Here is a 19,618-nt window from a genome sequence, read left to right as displayed (position 1 = left end):
ACCTCCTTAATTTCCATGTGCCCTAGCACTGTTTCCAGGAGGATCTGCTCCACGATCTTGCCGGGCACAGAGGTGAGACTGACTGGCCTGTAGTTCCCCAGGTCTTCCTTTTTTCCCTTGTTAAAAATGGGGGTTATGTTTCCCCTTTTCTAGTCAGTGGGAACTTCACTGGACTGCCACGACTTCTCAAATATGATGGATAGTGGACCCGCAGATGGATCTCATCAGGTCCTGTGGACTTGTGCACCTTCAGGTTCCTCACCCAGACAAGATGCCTTTTCTTGACACATGAGTTGGTGAGGTTGAAACTCTGAATCCTTCCAGCTTGTTCAAGGGGCACAGCTCCGGAACTGCACATCGCTTAGCTAACCTTCCTCGGCGGGCACAGTGCAGATGAGACACAGGCATGGAGTGGTGAAGGCTTAAAACCACACAGAAAGTCAGCACAGAGGCATTCATGTCATTCACTCCTTATTTTATGGAATGCTGCTATACCAGCATCAGATGTTCACACTAGTACTGCAGGCTAAGGAAGTGAGCTACAGCTACAGAAATGAAATCCTAGTTCCTACAATTCAATGTACATTACCTTCACCCCTTCTTGGCTATTTGTTGTAATTTCTCTTCACAGTGAATCTAAAGAAACAATGTAAAATATGGAGAAAGAAGGGCTATGTATTGGGGCTGTATCAAGATTGATTTATTTGTATCTCAGATAGTTTAGATGGGCTCCAAGTGTTCCAGCAAAAAAGAAACTGAAGTCAGGCCCTTTAACATCTAGATTTTTATCTCATTTCAAGATCACCTTCCCTCAGCTCCTGGCTTCCTCTTTAATCATGAACCATGGGAATGAACGCAAGGGAAACAAATGGTAACTCCACCAACAAAAAGAAAAAAATAATTAATTACTTTATTTTTTTTTTTTTTTTTTTTAGTTCAGTTGGCCATCTGAGGTGCTAAAATCTCAACACCAATGAAGCAAGTGTGCATAAAAACAAAGATAAAACACAACCAAACAGAGAAAACAGGCTGGAACAGAGTTGGATTTTTTTTACAGGTAGGGTATACGCTTTTCTGTTAACACTCCATACATGCCAACCATAAAAGCCTTGAACAATCTGAATATCAGAGTTCACTTTCATACAAAAGGGAAGATGCCAAAGCAGATCCCTTCCCCTGGATTAGACTTCACACACACACGCATGCATGCACAGATACAGAGTATTTAAATTACTGCAATGCCATGACAACATGGCATCCTCCCCTTCACATCTGCTTTCAGCGACGACCTCATCTGCCCACCTACCCTGCCTATAGCAGTACTCTGAGCAATCCAAAAGCAGGAACTTTTGGAAAGCTTCTAATCTCTGTTATTTTGCAACGGTCAGAAGCCAGCAATCTCCTTCTCTGTGAACTATATACAGGCTGGTTTTTAGTATGCTTTAGAGTTCTCTTTATTGCAGACAGCAATGACTGAAATTCCCATAAAGCCATATTGTGGCTTTTCAGTTTGTACACAGGAGATTTTATAACCCAACACCTTTGTCATCCACTGTGTCTGGTGTAAACACTTAGTTGAAAACTCATTTTAAAAGAATGTTAACCAAACAAGGTGTATCTGTGCACATTTTAGGAACAGCTGCTAAGAAAATGGAACTGCCGGCTGCTCTAGATCATGCAGTCTAGACCACTTATAATACTTCATAATGTTCAGGATTAGGATGTATAAAAATATTAAAAACCACCAGAGTGCACACAAATGTGGTGACTAGCTCTATGCAAGCACCGTGTTCTAAAAGAGGCCTAGGCATTGCACAAAACTCAGATTCTTGACCCTGGGGGTAACCCAAGGATCCACTGGTGTCTTTACATACAAACAAATATTTACATAAAATGCAGAGACGGATAGAGAGAAGGACAGACTTGTAAAACTTGCAGTTTGCTCTAAAATATGTTCAGCAACGCAGTTTGTAACATGCCCTAGTGAGACCATGGGGTATTGGTTAACTGAAAGAAGGAATATGTCTGGAAGTTGGAGCTGAAACATCTTGTCACCTCCCCACACATTAGTTCTTTGAAGCTCAGGATTTTACAGCCGTTTGTGAGTTTTAATGAAAACATGGTTAAAAGGAACAGAACAGTTAAAAAAAATAATTGTACTGTGAAAACAGCAGATTAGTTGTTTTGGCAGTCCTCACTCCCCCATCCCCATTTGCCTCCCAGGTGTTTCCAGGAGGTGGTATCCCCCTCCCTTCCCCATAGGGGACTGAAGTGCTTGCCCCATCCTCAGTGTGCTCATTTCAAAATGAACACAGGCTAGGTTCCAAGCTCAGGTCTCCTACTACTGCAGGGAGGAAGCGGCCAGCCCCTGGTATGGACCCTGACACATGGGGATGGATGCCCTTGCGTGCCCACTTCTCGCAAGCTGAGGGCCTTTTCGCTACCCTCATACACAAAATGGACACGGGTCATTAAATGCACATGGCTGAGTCATGTGCTGCTGCCCACCCGGGCAGCACAAAGAGCTAGAACATCCTACTTGGATTCTGATACAAATAAGGGATCTTGTGGTCACAAGAGCCTTCTTCAGCTTTAAAAATATAAAATTTGAATTAAAAATATTCAGATAGTAAAAAAAACCCAGTATCTGATATGCAAGTCATATTCTTAAAGTGCAACGGAACAGCAAATACAAGTTGTGCCTTTTACAACCATTTGTAAAAAAGGCCTTTTAACATTCCCTTTCGTGTATTTTTATTTAATTTGCATGTGCGATGTTAGCTCTTCATATTCATTCTCACTGCTGGGGGCCTTCAGCATAACCTAAAGAGTTCAGGTTTAGAATATGCGGTTTTCCCCTGCAGTAGGGCATTACACCCTCAAGCGATACCACTCTTCAGTATTGCAAAGATCTGGCCAGCGTCCCCCAGCATGAAAGGGAAAAGTAGTAATCTGGTATTTCTTCTTCAGGATTTCTTTCTGTTCTACAGCTCACATTCAATGATCTTTTGTTAGCAGTTAGATGTGGTCCATATACCTAGTGCACTATAAAATGGACTGAGGCCAATTCCCTCCACAAGACAGTGTACAACAAACTACGTTATCTAGCTTCCCTCTTTCTTCCCTCCTCCTCTCCAGCTTCCACTGGCCCCTCAAATGCAGACTATGTAAACTACCATTGCCAATTTGACTTGTGCAGCTGGCCCCTGCACTAGCAAATGGGGGGAATTCTGTTGAACATCCTGTGGGTAAGCCAACACTCTGTGATGCTGGTATAGCAGGTACCACTTGCTAACATGCACAATTATGAAGTAGCACTGCAGCTGCCTGCCTGCTTGGTTTCAGAAGCGTCTGGATTTAATTTGTAATGCCTTAGCAGAAAACACTGGGGGGGGGGGGGGGGGGGGGTAAAGGGGGAACACTTGAGGCAGAAAAAACATGTTTCCACAGTTAATAACCAGCACTGCTCAGAGTCTCTGGGGACAGTCCTACCCATTCTTCCTCAGCCTGAGGTATGCTCCTGAGTCAGAGGTGAATTCAAACAGACCCTGGCTTACAGAAGACCTCTCTGAAGGAGATAGAAAACCAACAGCAAGAAACCATGCTAAATTCTGTCCTGGAGCAAAAGATTAAAGGATGTTCAGCCCTGCTTGGATGCCTTGCACCAACAGCGTAAGTTCAAGCTGAAAGAGTCAGTACACTGTATGAATATGCTTGGGAATGGGACACTTCCACAAAGACATTGGAGAGCAGGCTTAGTACTTCTTTAACAAGAAGAGAACATAGACAACCTCCCAAGGGGGGGAAACCTCTTAACACATCACGTTAAGAGTGGGACACATACCCAATGCACAGTGCTATTTCAGCTCTGCCAGGACAAGTTAAGGACATAGTGTGCTGAGGGAATTCATCAGTGAATCGCACTGAATTGCTCAGTGCCTATCCTGCTCGTTGGTTAACATACAATTACAATGAGTACCCTCCTGGCTGAAAAGCAGCAGCTTCACTAGCTGAGCCAAAAGGAGCTTGTTCCATCAGATGCAGCAGGAAATGTGCTATTTTTGTTTTCATGGAAGTCCCTCTAGCTGTATCTCAGGAGTGTGTCCCCCCTCCTTCAGCGAGAAAGAGACATATGGGATATTTCTACCTCACAGCTTTGGCTTTCTTATTATAAAAATGTAAAATTTAAATAAATTATAGGTTTATTAGTCCAACAGAGGGAATCTAGGATGCAGAAGAAAAGTATGCTAGGAACACAAAGAGATTCTTACAACTCCATGAGTGCACAGGATTTTGTCATAAAGGAAAACTCCTAGGGCAGGATACATCCATGGGTACATAAAGGCTGTCCTTGCTGTGAAGCAGGGACCAATCCGCAGTAGTGTCTTTCTCTAACAGAGTTAAAACACTCCCTCCACAATCAAATATGTGTAAAAATCAAATTATTAATAAGAACACTAATAAATAGCCACAGGTAACAACGTCCAGTAATTTAGAAGTGGAAGTTGTAGGATGCAGCAGGCACACACACCCATCACTCGTCCATTTTTTTCCTAAAAGATACAAAAATGAATCTTCTTTCAAGTATTAAAAAAATAAGTTAATTGACATAAAAGGGTCAAAGTGACTGAGGGCCCAGGCAGGTCTTAAGCTTTGTTTCCAATGTGCAAAAACAAAATACAGAGGAAAAAAATAAAAACACTGAAAAGTCTTAATGGTGGTTCAGTCACTTAAGGGCTTCTCCCTTTTAGGGGCCTAACAGCCAGGGAATGCTGCCTCTTAACACCCCTGCTCCAGCACACACTTACCACTGTCCCACAGTCAGTATTTTCCAGTGTCAAAACAGTCACAACAAAAACAGAACAAAGAAGCCCACCAGCCTCTGAGCTGTGGCCATGAAGACTAAGGCCAGCAGTAGCTGTCTCTCCAGTGTGTAGCAAAGCAGAATGGCATCTTCCCTCTCTCTTCTTCTCCCCTTTTTTCCCCATAAGATGATGATTTAGGAGGCTGTGACAGGGAGAGAGTCCCCTGATGCCCCAATCTCTCTAAAAACCGGGAGGCAGAGAATTTCATCACACATACTAGTAGTATCTTTTCTGTCTCATATTTCTTCATATCCATGCGTAATGATCAACTGCAGGTTTCTTTGGTGGGGAGGAAGACTAAAGAAAAGAAGGTGTTGCCCTGGGCTTCTGGAGCTCTCTCTTGACAGCTGACTCCACCATACAGGCTGCTGTGGTTTTCCAGAGAGGGTTGCCACTTCCCTCCCTTCTATTAGAACTGGTGTAGTAAAAAAGGGAAAGGAATGGACTGCCATAAATCCAGTTTAGTTAAGGGTACTTCTTCCCTTAACCTCCATCCCCACACATGGATTATTCCTCTCCCTCCTACCACACACACAAAAATATGGTCCATTGTATAGGACCTCAAGGAGACTCCATAGTCTCAACTCATTATCTTCAGCTTGTCTTGCAGACATGTAAAACTTAAGCTTCTGGAACCAACACACTTATCAAAAGGCTTCTGAGTGCTTCAAACCAAATCCCTGCATGCTGTCGGACCCTTTGGAGGTTTCCCCTTCAACATCTTCCTATCCACGTAATTCTGGCGAACTCAGGGTAGGCCAACTGGACAACACAGACCAGCGGAGGTAAATGTGTTAAACTCAGGACCAGTTCAAGCTAAAACCTTTGGAAAGCATGACTGCCTCCAGGTCCTTGTCTTCTTCTTTTTCTCGAAGCCGTTGCTCCTCAAGGAGAGCGACGAGAGAATCTCTCTGCTCGACTACTTCTAGCATCTCATTCAGGATCCTCTTCTCCTCTGAGAGCTCCTCATCTGTCTTCAGATGATCTACAGAGATATCAAAAACTATCAGCATACACAAGGCTAGAAATACGCACATACAATCTACGGAATGTTCCCTTTTGCTCTCACCTTCTACTGCCATCCTCTCTCGGAGTTCCTGCTGTAATCGACTCTGCCTGTCTTCCAGTTCTAGCTCCCGAGCACTGAAAGGGAAATATCAGGAGTCCAAGTTCTGGGTATATTAAAATACTCCATACATTGCTTCACATCCGTTCTCAATTTCTGGTCCCCTTCTAGAAATCTGCTATGCATTTTCCCAATCTGTTTTGGAACAACTCTTGAAACACCCGAGATAAATAACTATATTTTTTAAGGATTTAAATGTACTTTCAGCATCTCAAGTTCACTACCTTCAGCTAGGAAGTGCAATAGAGAAAGTTATGTGGATTATAGGTGGGATTAAATCTAAAACAGTGTGTAGGAACAAACAAATCTGCAATCACTGCAAAATTATACTTTACCTCTATGTATCTCCTGCAACTTCCCACTCTAAAGAAAAAGTTGCTTATCAACTAAGGACATGTCAGGCCATTGTCTTTTCAGATTACAATACAGACAACACTTTGGGGCTTTTCTGACACAGACACTAAGACAACCAGTCTCCACACTGCCTGGGTCAGCTGACATACTCAGAAATGAATTTCAGTGAATTTGCAGCATGGGGACGCAGAAAGTTCCCCAATTTCATTAACAGGAAAAAAGCCTTATCATCTGAGCCCAAATGAGAGGCACTGGGGTCCCACTACAGGCAGAGGGCCACATGGCAAAGGTGACTGAATTAAACACTTCTGGCTACACTTAGAAGTGGACTACCAAAACCAGAAGGAGTCACACATTATTTCTGCATAGCTCGAAAACACTTGTGTAAACAAAGACATGTTTTATCCAAGAACAGCTTGGGAAGGGCTCAGAGCTTTAAACACGCATCCGTACTTCCGCATGTGCATAAATAGTTGGAACTTTCATTCCTTATTGCATTATTCCTTCTTCTACCACTCCTCTGAAACACACTCAGATTCATATCTCAGCCAAGAATCAGCCTAGGAGACTGCTGACCTCCTGTCATTATGGGGAAGACAGTACTGACAGATCTTCCAATACTATTAGTAACACTGTAATCCCCCTTTCGAAGCTTTGCAGATTCACTCACAATATCATCAGTTCAGACTCGTAGCGAACCAAGGCATTCTTCTCCTGCACCAGCTTGAACCACTCCTGCATCAGCTTGGGATCATCCTTCTTACCCATACCTGCCAAAAAAGAAACCTGGTAAGTTTTCAGGTAACACCCTGTGACCCTTACAAGCCCAAACTGCAAAAACAACAATGGGGCAAAATGTGCAAAGAAAGCCGAGCAAGATGCTGCCAGAGCACTCCCAAGCCGGGTCCATTCAGTTTGCCTAGAGTACACAGAAGAGTGGAAGTCACCTCCAAAAGGATTCTCCTCTCTTTAGAGCCTGATTTTTTTTCCCCCTTTCTGTTTTTCTTGTGATTGCTTGTTTCTTCCTCATTCTTAATGCAGAAAGCCCAGATTTCTGTAAGCATTTCACTTTTCCTTTCATAAGAAGAGCATTATAGATCCTCATGCCAGCTACTTACTTCTGATGTATGCTCATCAGAAACAGATTCAATTGCCACTCCATGTGTTTTACCTTTACTTTATTCAATTGCATGTCCTCAATCTTTTTTTTTACTGGCCAAAAGTAACATCTTGTCTTTTCTTTTTTCAATAGCTAAATAAATCTTTCCTGACTGCTCCTCCTAGCCACATATACCTATCCATCTTGAAGATCCCCTCTGCACAGTGAACACAGAAACTACTTCTACTGTATTGCACATCAGCACTGGAAAGAAAAAGAATCCTCAGACACATTTGCTAATATCAAAGCAGAATAAAAATACCTTGGGCCTTGGCCACCTAGTACAGAACTCTTAGTTGTTATTTCATTTATTTTAAAACCCACTCCTAAGCTTACTCAGTAGTCTACTGATGAATCTCTTGTCTGTCAGGAGTTATGTGGAATAAATCGCAGAAAGCTGTTCTCAAAGCCTTCTGTTAAAATTTACCAAATGCAATAGCTTACCAGTGAAGCTCCTCCTAGCAGTCTCCTGGTCTGGACCACTGATTCCACACTGAACTACCTGCAGATGAATGCTGTGACTTATATCAGACACCCTCAAGGACACTAGCAATGTGCTGCCTGCATGGAATTGGAGGCAGGAGCAAGACCTCAAATCAAGCTCAACAGTATTTTTGAGTTGCTGCATCCTATCAGCTTGCACTGCATGTAACCTAGGCATCCTAAAGTAACTAACACCCCTGCCTAGGTTTGTTATTAAGCATACATACTATCTACATCAAAATCAAAAACTCTCAAATAGTCATCTTGATGCTAAAAATAATCAAGCAGCAAGCTTACTATTCAAACTCTGGGAAACACTTCACAAATACCACATTAATGGCTAGTTAATTCAGCCCTGCCTCCATCCTTAGGAGCTCAGAGAAGTGCTGCACTGGAGCTAAACAAAGGAGAGCCTGCAACTCCTAGTAACCTGCAGCTCAGGCTGAGAATACCTGCCTTTGAAAAACAGTAATAGCAGATCCTTGGGGAATACCAGACCCAGTTGTACCACCGTAAGAGCCTCCAGCTCTGTGGACTTTATACCAGTGTGTTGCTCAGTTCCAAGCATTCCTTTCTGAGCATCTCTGCACAATATGCCCACGTGGCGACAGGAGAGGGAGACTGTACATGCAGATGTCCAGTGCTGTGGCGCCATGAAAACACTGGGAAGTCTCCCCATCCTTTCCGATGCCAGGATGTATAGAAAACAAATGCCTCTAAGAAAAAGCCAAAAACACAACGCTACTGACCTATGAAATACATAAGTATTTTTAAACAGCCAATGAGCAGAGGAATAATGGGAGGATTGGAGAGGGAGCACCAACAACTGATGTGAGGGAGCACCATGGAAAGCAGAGTAAGTGGTTAGCAAAATTACACCATGAACACACATAAACAACCCCTTCCCCCATGCCTTGGCAATGGAAACTCTACAGCAAACTCCATTTGGGACAGTTAAAGAATGCACTCAGCAAGACAGATGAGGGAAAACTGATCTAGCTTAAGGTTTGTTGGTTTTTAAAGAAACCAGTCCTTATAAAGACACAGTATTCCTTTAATCCGTATATACTAATTAAAAGGCCGTATTTAAGGAAGCAGATTGTCTTCCCTTACCCCACCTTCCAAACAGCTTTCAGGAGGAATAGAGAAATTGAAGCCACCAAATGAAAACAGAAACTTTTAAGGGTGATGTTACTGCTCCCACCGCTGCTGCCCAATGTCCCTCCCAGTCACTACACCTTCCCTAGCACAGCTGGGACTAGCAAAAGGGATACTGTACCTTTAATAACCTGCCACAGGCTCAGAGAAGCTGGTTACCAGGTTACTACTGAGAAGGTTGGTTTGGGGACACAGCAAGAAAAAGGCTGGGGGCCTTGTGGTCACTAGCTGACTAGTGCTGCTACGACAACCCAGCTGTGGTCAAGGAGAACAGGGAGCGTGTGAGGTTACGTTACCTTCATGGGCACAGCAAGGGCAGAAGGAGAGAGGTCTACGACGTGGTGTCCCGGCATTGGGCTCAACTTCAATAGGACCAAACGAGGAAGAGGAAGAGGCAGGAGAGGAAAAGGAAGTTGGAAGTGGAACGGAAGAGGAGGAAAGGGGTGAAATAAAAGACAAGCAAAGGACAAAAAGCATAAGAGTGAGAAAGAAAGGAAACACAAGAAGAAAAGAAAAGAAAAAATACAAGAAATGGAGAAGCAGAAACAAGGGATACAGTCTACGGATGAATAATGTCCCTAATAAGCACAGATAACAGGTAAGAGGTAGACTGAGGTACTGGTGAACTCTTACTGAGCTGTACAAATACCAGGCAGGAGGTTATTATTACTGTACTTTTTCCTAACATACATTTTTCAATCACATGGTCTTTAACCAAAAGGTTTGTGAACAAGATGTCAGGACAAGCGGAGATGAATATTTAACTCCTGCTGATAAATGTCAAATTTCAAGCAGGGTTACAAAAAGTCTCGCCTGCATGCATAAGACACCAGCTGTAAGCAGCCACCCTACCTTAAAGCTTTATCAGTACCATGCTCTTAACACCATGGCAGCATCCACTGATGGTGAAAGTGTCCTTTTTAATGGAAAATAATTTCTTCAGACAGGGAAAGTCATGGGAAGAATCTGATTAACATGGAACCAGCCTGCCAGGATCTGCTGTGTCAAGTATGGTGAGTACACATTTACTCAACTGTACTGTTGTGCTTTGAAGGGAAAAGGCTTTTATGTGGATAAAAAAAGTGATTTACATCAGGATCTGCAGGGGCAATGACCAACTGAGGGCTTTGCAGAGTTAAAATGGTAAATTTAAAGCTCTCCCTTGACATTCTCATTTCACAAAGCATTTTAAAGCTTACAAGTTCTGTTAGTATCAGTGACTTATTGAATCTTTTTCATCACCCAGTGAAGGACAAACATTTCTCATCTCTAAATCGGTTCAGCTGTTTTAACACTGAGAATTTGCTTTTCAGCTGTACTTAATATTACAGAGATAAACAGAAGGAAATAACCAACATCACTAATAGTTACAGGAGAACATATGCACCAGGAAGATGATGAGCCTGAAACATCAGAGCTAGCAGAATGGAACGTTTACTGCTCTCAATGCACAACCGCATTTATAAAGAGGAGGCATTTCTGTGTTGGGAAAAGGCATAAACTCCACAACAATAATATGGTAAGAATAACACTTATTTTGGAGAAGTCAGCAGAGCTTCATATATGTGGTTTGGAGACAGCTTTACAGAACTAGACTACCAGTGAACTGGGAAGGCTTTAGAAGGGACCATCACAGAACTAGACCAGCACACGGAGGACACGCTGGAGTGAGAAGGAGAGCACATCGGCTTCAAAGCCTGTGACTGAGCAGCGTGGCTTTCTCAGACAGGAAGAAACCTCTGTACTGGGAGCAGGAAGGGGCAACATTAGGAGAGGTGCCACAGTTGGCCATATGACAGTTACAAATAAAGGATCGTACCAACATTAGTTGACAGTACCAGAATCTTAATTCTAGTTGTTCAGAATTTTCCGACTTCTTCATTTAAAATGGAAGAATATTAGGGCTTTTTTTTCTATGATTGCCATTTCACAGGTTAGGTTACAAAAGCAAAAACAAACAAGAAAAACCCCAAACCGCAAAGGCACTGTGAAGAATAAGCTTCCATACAAAGCAGAGCATTTAGTGCATGATACCTGTTATATTTTTTTTATTTCACATCCTATCTTATTCAGCATGAATTCTTCTATATATGCTTTAATTCTCTAACTTGGTCCTGCAGGGATCAGGAGACAGACATATAATTATATGGAAAAATCCACTTCAACTTTTCAGGGTTTGAGATTTCATTCAGAATCTTGTGTGTGTGTGTATGGAATGTTGATAACTCAAAAGCAGCTATATTTATACATTTCAAACCATGGACATACAGACTTGGTGAGGAATTCCCAATTTACCATATTTGATCTGAAAATAAATATCTGGTATGTGAAAATGCCATTCATCTCATTGCAACATGACCACTAACTACTAACTTGTCATCACTAAGCAAAGGGGCTGATCCTAGGAGAAGATACCATCTTTGGTCTTCAGCAAAAAGTCACAGGACTTACATAGCAGAAGGGTGTAATACTGAACCCACACGCTGCAATTGTGTTTTCTTCCTTTGCTCTTAGTTGTACTATTTTTTAACAGAAATATTATCCTCCCACTCTTGCCTAAGGAAAACATGTCCTTGAATCAAGTTACAAAGTCCATGGCATCTATAATAATCTTGCTACTGGAAATGTTAACGTTGCTTTTCAGTAAGGTAATGAACATAACCTGTACTATTAAGAACCTTTCCTCCAATTACTCCAGATGTAAATTATAGTTGCATCAGTGAATACATGTTATATGATCGTTACAGTTGCTTTGGAAGTCCAGCCCAGGATGATTAGCAAGGCTTTAAAAAGTGTTCCTTATGTACTGGAGGTCCTTAACAGTGAAGATAAAGTGCAACCTGAAAACTTACCTCTTCTAGTTCTCTAAAGCTGTGAAAACTACACCAATTATTATGTTCTAAAATACATATAATGCAGTAGAATTCTAAATATATTTTAAAAAAAATTTCTAAGGTGACAGTCATGAAAACTGCCTCCCCACCCTTGCTAATAAAGAGTATCGATACATGTGGTACAGATACTACAAGAAGAGTGAAACAGGAACTTTGTAACTTTAAGAGGAAAACTATTTTATCATATTTCCTGAAATGGAGAAAGATTTTTCACTGATAGTGACAAATCTTTAAGTGTATTCCATGTCACACATTTTGCTATTCCTTCAGATGAACTCTTTCAAGAAAAGGCCTCTTAACTGTTTCAGAAACAGAGTACCATGGAAAAAAAAAGATCATTTTGATAAAAGGAAAAAGCATTCCCTCAGCCAGCTGATGAGTTTAGACAGTGATGTGTATCATCAGATCGTTCACATTCCTGTCAAGGTTAATTTTTAAAAAAATGCAACTTCACAGCAAGAGCTCTCACTTTGTATGTTTAAAGATAACCCTGGGAAAAGGCTGAACTCATCATCCAGTACTATTAAAAAGGAGACCTATACAATACCCTTGTTCACAGTATGGTGTCAAAAACCATCTCATCTACCTTGCCCTTATCACTTGTCCAACTGCATAATGGAAATCCTTACATGTCTTCTTATTTCTCCCAAAGCCATCACCAATCCTACAGTATATAGAATTATTGTTATATTATTATTTAGAGAAGAAAAATCACCACTTCATGGGCTCATTAAATTAAAAGCACGATCATCACTGCAAGACAGTTTTCCTGGCCATGGAGTCAGGGCCAGTGGGAAAAAAATTTTGATAAGCAAATGAAAAAAACCAAAACAAAACCCAATCCCCTTTCTCTTTAAGTTTCCTCGACCACCAAAAATCTCAGGCCAGGTCTGGCAACACAGGTCTTCATCCACAGGATAGGAAGAGTGCTGCCAGCAGCAGCAATACAAGCTACCCACTGCCCCACTGAGGCAGTTCTCTCAGAAGAAGATGAAGGGTAAGAGAAAAAACATTTCTGTGACAATTCACTTCTCAGGTTCCCTTTGTGCTGTCAGCAAGAGTCTGAGGTGTGACCATAGGTTCTGGACAGAAAATTATGACTTATTTTTTCCCCAGAGAGGCAAACCCACCAACAGACTGTGTTAATCACCAGTTGTTCCTTTTCAATGCCACAAGGCAACTTTTCTGAAATGCACGTAAAGCCTTCAAAGCAGAGCTCAGCAGCCCAAGTAGCAGAGAGGCAAGCAGAGGCATTCAGAAGGGCGCACGGGGTGTCTGGTATGTAGCCAGGAGCTGCAGCATGTTGAGGAAAGGACCATGCCCCAGCTCCCGAGCACACTGAACATTCTGGAGAGATAGAAGCTCTGCCTTGCAGATTAGGCACGTCCCATCAATAAAGTGACATGAATTATCTTGCCTCTGTGAAAAGAAGCCTTTGCCAGATCCTTCTGGGAAATCTTTCATGCAGTCATGACAAGAAAGACCTTGTTTGTCGTGGTACCCTTGAGAGATTGCAGACTTTGCTACAGTGGTGGAAACCAAGAGCCAGGCCAAGAATAAATACCGTAGCTCACCACCACCAAAACAGGGAACAGAGATTGTATAGACACCATGAAAACATACCTTCCTTTTCACTGTATGTTGTTCTTTATTACACAAGCTACACTAGACTGTTGTCATCTTTTCTACCTTTGATTTTCCTTTTGTTCAAAGAGCAATACTTCAGGACTGTTTTTGCCCTTTTCTGCTGTAGCTGCATAACATTTCTTCATAATCTGAAGCATAGTAGTAAAAACGATCAATCAGGATGAAGAAAGCACAGCAGAAAGTTTGGGGTGGCAGACACCATTATCCCAAGCTACAGCTCACACTGATGACCTTCACTATTTGCCCATGTCCTGTGGTGCGAGAGCTGTGATGATTTCTGAGTAGTGAGCCACTGCAAATCAAAATGACTCGAACAGATACACCACAGACCAAATGGGATCACATCCTTTGTAAGCTTTGCATCCAACAACTTTGATTTCTATATTTACAAGTAACTAGGGCAGTTTGGAAATCAGTAACACTGGGCAGGAAATCCAGCTCTGAGGCTAATCTCGGCTCTCATGCTGCTACTTGACCTCACAAGCTAAGAGTATGATACTTTAGAAATTCTTATTCTACTAACAACTTCCAACACCCATTTAGCAGGCACACTAAGAACTCTAATTTTAACTTGGTGCTTAAAATAAGGATCAGTCCAAAAGACATCAGTAAGACAAACTGTGCACTGATCACAGGAAATATCCTTTTTCCCACCTTTTAAAAATCAGTTATGGTCAGAAACCCGAGTACTGAAAAATAAAGCATTCCAACTTTACTATTTGGTGCAGCTGTTCAACAGCAGCAGCATTGTAAAAGAGCGAGAATACAGAAAGCCACCTCTTGGAGAATAGTATCCACACAACTGCAGGTATTATAAAGTTGAGGGCAAGGATTCTGACAATTATCCCATAAGCACATCACTCATTATGTCTGACCTAACAGTTTACTAAAACTGTGTCCAACCCAATATCATCTAAAGCACAATCACTAGAAGAAACCTGGGGAAAACTCACAGACCACTGAATTGTCATGCAGACTGAACCACACCTTTATTTATCCAGCAGAAGGCGGGGTGGGGGTGGGTGGGGAGGAGGATCAGGGAGGGGAAAGAAAACTAGGGAAAGCAACAGTTGGAGCAGAATATACATACAAACAACTGCACAGAAATCTTCTGCTTCTACCAGACCTCAAGGCACTTCAAAATGTAGTCAGAATTAGTACAGTCCTGCACTGACCCTGTCGCCTAAGACTGTTAGTTTTTGTGTGCAGTTGTGAGACGTGTGAAGAAAGAAGCAGGTAAATGGTAATTGCTTTGCTTCCACTACCTAAAAAGTACTTTAATTATACTTAACAAGTTCTGCTTATCAAGTGCTCTTTCCTGCTCCAAATTTACAGCAAAGAAAACATGTTACCAATTCACTTCAGTGTCAAAAGCAACTGTGGACTGTGAAAACAATGTTTATCTTAAAACTCCACTCCTCTTCTAGGAGAGTTGTGTGTGTCAATCACAAGAAATAGGACTGTTCCCACTTGAGTATATCAGACTCCAGCCCTGCAGACTTACATCTACAGGACTTTGAAGGATGTAGTCAGCTCAAGTATTATGAAGAAGTTAATAAAAAGTGAAGCTGTTGTAGAGTATTCTTTAAACAAAGTACAAAGAATTAAAAAAAAAAAATAATGCAATCGCACTTTTTCTCCCCTGTTTACCTGATGTTCATAAGGCACTTGACAAAAGGGAGAACATATGTCTGAAATCTGCACTATCAAACACACCAGCTGTCTTCCTTATATCCTTCTTGCCTGTCTTGGCATACTCCAGCCAAGAGAAAAGCAAGATGGGAATGTGGAGCTGTTTCCTCAATGATTCCCTTCTGGGTGCAAGGAAAAGGAAGCCACTCATTTGAACACAGAGGGAACAACGGAGGTACTTTCCACAGGCAGACGAGGAACAAACTGGGACAAGGAACTGATGGGTAAGGAGGAAGTAGGGCTGGGACTAATTAAGCAAGGAGACTAATAATGGAAACTACTAAAGGAGAAGAGACAGAGAGGAGAGGGGGAAAGGGGTAAGGGGGGAAAGGCAGATTTCTGGAGAAGATATGACCTACAATTTCCGAGACAAATAATGCTGGGTAGAAGAGAGACCAGAGCCCAAAAATTCTGGGAGAAGGCCAGAAGCAGGGATTCAGACTGAGGTGACTCAGTGGGAAGACTAGAGCAGGAGTGAAAGACTAGGAACAGCTAGCAGGGAAGAACAGGAGGTCTGAAGGGTAGAATACTAGGATTTGTCAAGAAGGTAGGATTAAAATTAAATGCCTGAGAAGCAGAAACTGGGACTGAGAATGAAAGTGGAAGTGGGGTAAGGAGCTTTGGATGGAAAAAGACAGGATTAGGACAAGAACTATCTGGAAAGAAGGAATAAAAGGGACAAAGAGTGTGTATCCACCAGACCGCTGCATCCTTCCAGTGTCTGGCTCAGAGTCCGTGTTTTCAAGTCTCACCATTCCACAGCTGCCAGCAAACATCTGTGAAATCCACTGACCATGTCCCATTTCCTCTCCATGAGGATCTACACAGAGGATGACAACCTAGTGTTGCTACCAGTTATTCCATAAGGGGATGAGGCAGAATTCTCTGCAGTGGATCTAAAGGTTATAAAACTGTTGATATATCAACATAATACAAAATCTTAATTTCAGTTGACTTTGCAACCTTTGTAATGTTCTTTTAACATAACTGCATATACGATATACACATAGGAATAATTACTCAGAATTGAAATGTGACCATCTGTAGCGTGAAATGAAACATCTGCTTTACAGCAACCATGACATTCTAGAACAGGAAGAGAGGATTATGGCATCTGAGCAGAGCAACAGGGGTAGTTAAGATAGCAATCTGTAATCCTGCAAACTGGAACTTGACCAAGGATGTCAGAAGTTACCACTCCCTTGCAGAAGTTGTTGCGCAATCTGTAACAACTAAATGAAACGCAACTCTCATTAGTGTAAAGAAAATGCAGAATAAATTATTGTCCTAATAATTCAAAAATTATCAATTTACAGATAACTTCTCAAAGTATTTTGCAATTTTGCTTATCATTCTACTGACAGCATGACTCTAGAGTCATGCCTATGCCTCAGAGACACAAGTTGCCAGTAGAATAATTAACTACACAGCCATCCTAGCTGCTTATAGCACTCAGCAGGACCACACAGCCACATGGCATTCCAGGGATTTTAATGGGACTTCACCCAGATGCAGCATCCTGCACAGACATGTTAATTTTGAAGCTGAGCTCTACATCTGCCACTGAATAGTGACCAGTATCATCAGAGTAATGTATCCCTTCTGGCAAAAGTGTTCTGGCAGCCCCAAAAGCAAATATAAAGCAAATTACAGAGGCAACAAAACAATACTGTAAAGCCACATACTCCAGGCAGGCTCATTGCATTTAAAGGGATACTGCCCAATACAGTTTTTTCAAGCTTGTTTCAAAAAAAGGTATTTTTGAGAGGTGCAGAAACTTGATACAGTTTTAAAATGCATCAACCATTTTTAAAAGAGTGAACATTGTCTCTGACTGTTGGAAGCCCAAGTGACTGAGTCACCCTATAAATAAAACCAGCCTGTTATAGAAGATCAAAAATGACCACTCTGGGGTAACTGAGTTCAGAGAAGTGGAAAAAGCAAACACGCAAAAAAGATAAACAGTAAAGTCAATATTCAATTAAGATTTTCTTCAACACAGCAATTTTTTAAGTGACAGTGTCCCTTTAAGTAAAGATAATTTTGCATTTCTTAAAGCCACTATTGGTGATTTTGATGGGATTGCTGTCTCTAAAGAGGCATTAGGAGAAGCAGGAGGAGGGAGAGGTATAGTGGAAATAGCATTAAATAGGGATAAGGGTCTGTTAAGTGTAATTCAGCATCAACCCTTTTACAGCTCCTACCCTATGAACATACAAGTATGGGCCAGCCCTGATGGACATGAACAGGAAGACAGTTTTAAAGTCTCACTGCAGAAGATACCACCCCAGGAAAGAATGCCAGAGGGACTGAACAGTGAATTAAGCACAGGGCTAGTGGAGGACTATCACATCAAATTAGCACGGGGGAACTGGGCAACAAATTAGGTCTACTAAGCAGCGAAGTCTTCCATTTTGAAACTTGAACTTATGTGGATGCTCTTAACTCAGGTGGATGTTGTTCAGTAAAAGCTTATTGTTCCAGGACAATTTGGGGTCATTCCCAACAGCCAGCTACAGATAGATACTACGTGGGACAGCCTCCCAGTGGAGGAGGAGAAAAAATGACAGGTAAAAGCCTCAGCAAGATTATGTTTGAATGACCAAATGCAAAACACAATGAAATCAGGGGAAGACTTCTAGTGATGTGTCTTGGATCAGGCCTAGAGCGTGTGGATCTTCCACTCTGTGCAGCTGGACTGTAATGCACTCCCTCAACAAAAACACAGCTCAGTTCAAGCAACTTTACGCTCTGAAAGACAAATGAAATGAGACTCTCTGATGACCAGGCAGACCAGGCAGAGTTTCCTTTCTCTTGGATCCACTGACAGACATGTTAATTTTATAAGAATAGATTTAGGGTGATTAAACTAGCAAAGGGAATTTAATTTTCAAGATGGGCAAATGCTAAACAAATGCCATTTGCAACCCAAAGTTATCCACCTACTAAGGGATTCAGGAAGTAACATTAATTAAAGAAATGCAGAATCATGGTGCAGCGTGATGACCAGATTATAATCGCTAAGCGAAAAAGAGCTAAACACTGTAACATGTGTTTAGCCCTAAATGGGATATTAAAAAACCCAACATAGCAAGAAGCTTATTAGCTGTGTAATGATGCAAACTGGGCCGACTGGAAACTCAAACAGCAGATTCCAGCAAAAATGACTGGAACTGTCAACAGCAGATTCTCTCCTGACCTTACAGTAAGAAAAAACAAGAAAGAAGAAGAGTCTGTCATCTACAAGTGTTTCCAAAGTTCCTTGAGGGAGCATTTTGTTTTTGTTAGATCATCAACACGCTCTGGCTTTTTTGGAAGAAGCAAACGAGCCTCAGGAGGGGAAGAGGGAGACAATGGCATGACTAATCCTTTACAGTGCTGTTAGCTCTTGGGAGCAGATCAGTTCTGCTGCCCCCTTCACGTTACAGTATTTTCCTACAGAGATGGTAGAGTTGGACTGTACAAAGGAGAAGCAAAAAAACAGAACAGCCTTCCACTGCTAGCAGGGAACGTGGCTGGAGTGAAAACAGTAAGTAAATTTTAAAATAATCAGCACTGTGGAAAATAGAAGAGGGAGCCTTACATATGGTTTGTGGAGCATGCCAGGTTCTCCTCTTCCTGAGCTGGAAAAGGGGTTCTGCTATAGCCAGTCATGTGCAAGGGCTGTTTCTTCTTGTTTGTGAGCCAAGGATGGGAGAAGTAGGTGAAGGGAGGGGTGGGGAGGAGTGTCAGCAGGGTTAGTGTCAGCAGGAGGTTCAGCCATACATACCACCCAGATGCAAGTCGATGAGGTCACTGTAATAAGACTCTCCCCAATAGTCTACAACAAGGAATTGGTGAAGACAGTTATTGAATCAGATACCCACCCTAGCCCCACACAATCAAAGCAATATATGAGAAAAAGACATACAGACAGAAACAACAAAAAAAAAAGGCAAACAAGAAACATACAGCTATACAGGTGGGCACATATATATATAAAAATAAAAATTGTATGTCTCTCTTTCTCTGTATATATACATATATGTGTACACACACACAAATACATCACAAACATATATAGTGGGAAGATGAGGAGAAAAATCCCAGCAGGCAGGCAAGGACTTCCAAGGGGAAGAATCAAGAAGTCTACACAGAGACACTTGACCTATTTCAGCCTGCATCAGCACCTGAGACTGATGTCTTTCCTGTTCTTGCTGAGAAAAGCAGAACTAATCTTGTTGCTTACATGCTGAGCAAT

At 41.9% G+C, this 19,618-nt stretch overlaps 1 protein-coding gene across 1 annotated transcript in view; it reads right to left on the bottom strand.

The window, feature by feature from the left end:
* Positions 1–936: 936 nt before the first annotated feature.
* The window catches only part of MICAL3 (microtubule associated monooxygenase, calponin and LIM domain containing 3), a 184,541-nt gene continuing 165,859 nt past the window's right edge, over positions 937–19,618 (bottom strand). Inside the window, exons 40-44 of the mRNA XM_049821547.1 lie at positions 19,148–19,198; positions 9,442–9,507; positions 7,016–7,115; positions 5,935–6,008; positions 937–5,850 (exon numbers count right to left, since the gene is read on the bottom strand). Coding sequence (XP_049677504.1) covers positions 5,666–5,850; positions 5,935–6,008; positions 7,016–7,115; positions 9,442–9,507; positions 19,148–19,198 — 476 coding nt within the window. The 3' untranslated portion in view covers positions 937–5,665. The remainder of the gene's footprint in view (positions 5,851–5,934; positions 6,009–7,015; positions 7,116–9,441; positions 9,508–19,147; positions 19,199–19,618) is intronic.

This window comes from Accipiter gentilis, chromosome 18, assembly GCF_929443795.1.
Source record: "Accipiter gentilis chromosome 18, bAccGen1.1, whole genome shotgun sequence".
Classification (NCBI taxonomy): domain Eukaryota; kingdom Metazoa; phylum Chordata; class Aves; order Accipitriformes; family Accipitridae; genus Astur; species Astur gentilis.
Note: the sequence above shows the minus strand (reverse complement) of the source record. Positions and strands in the feature narration are given on the sequence as shown.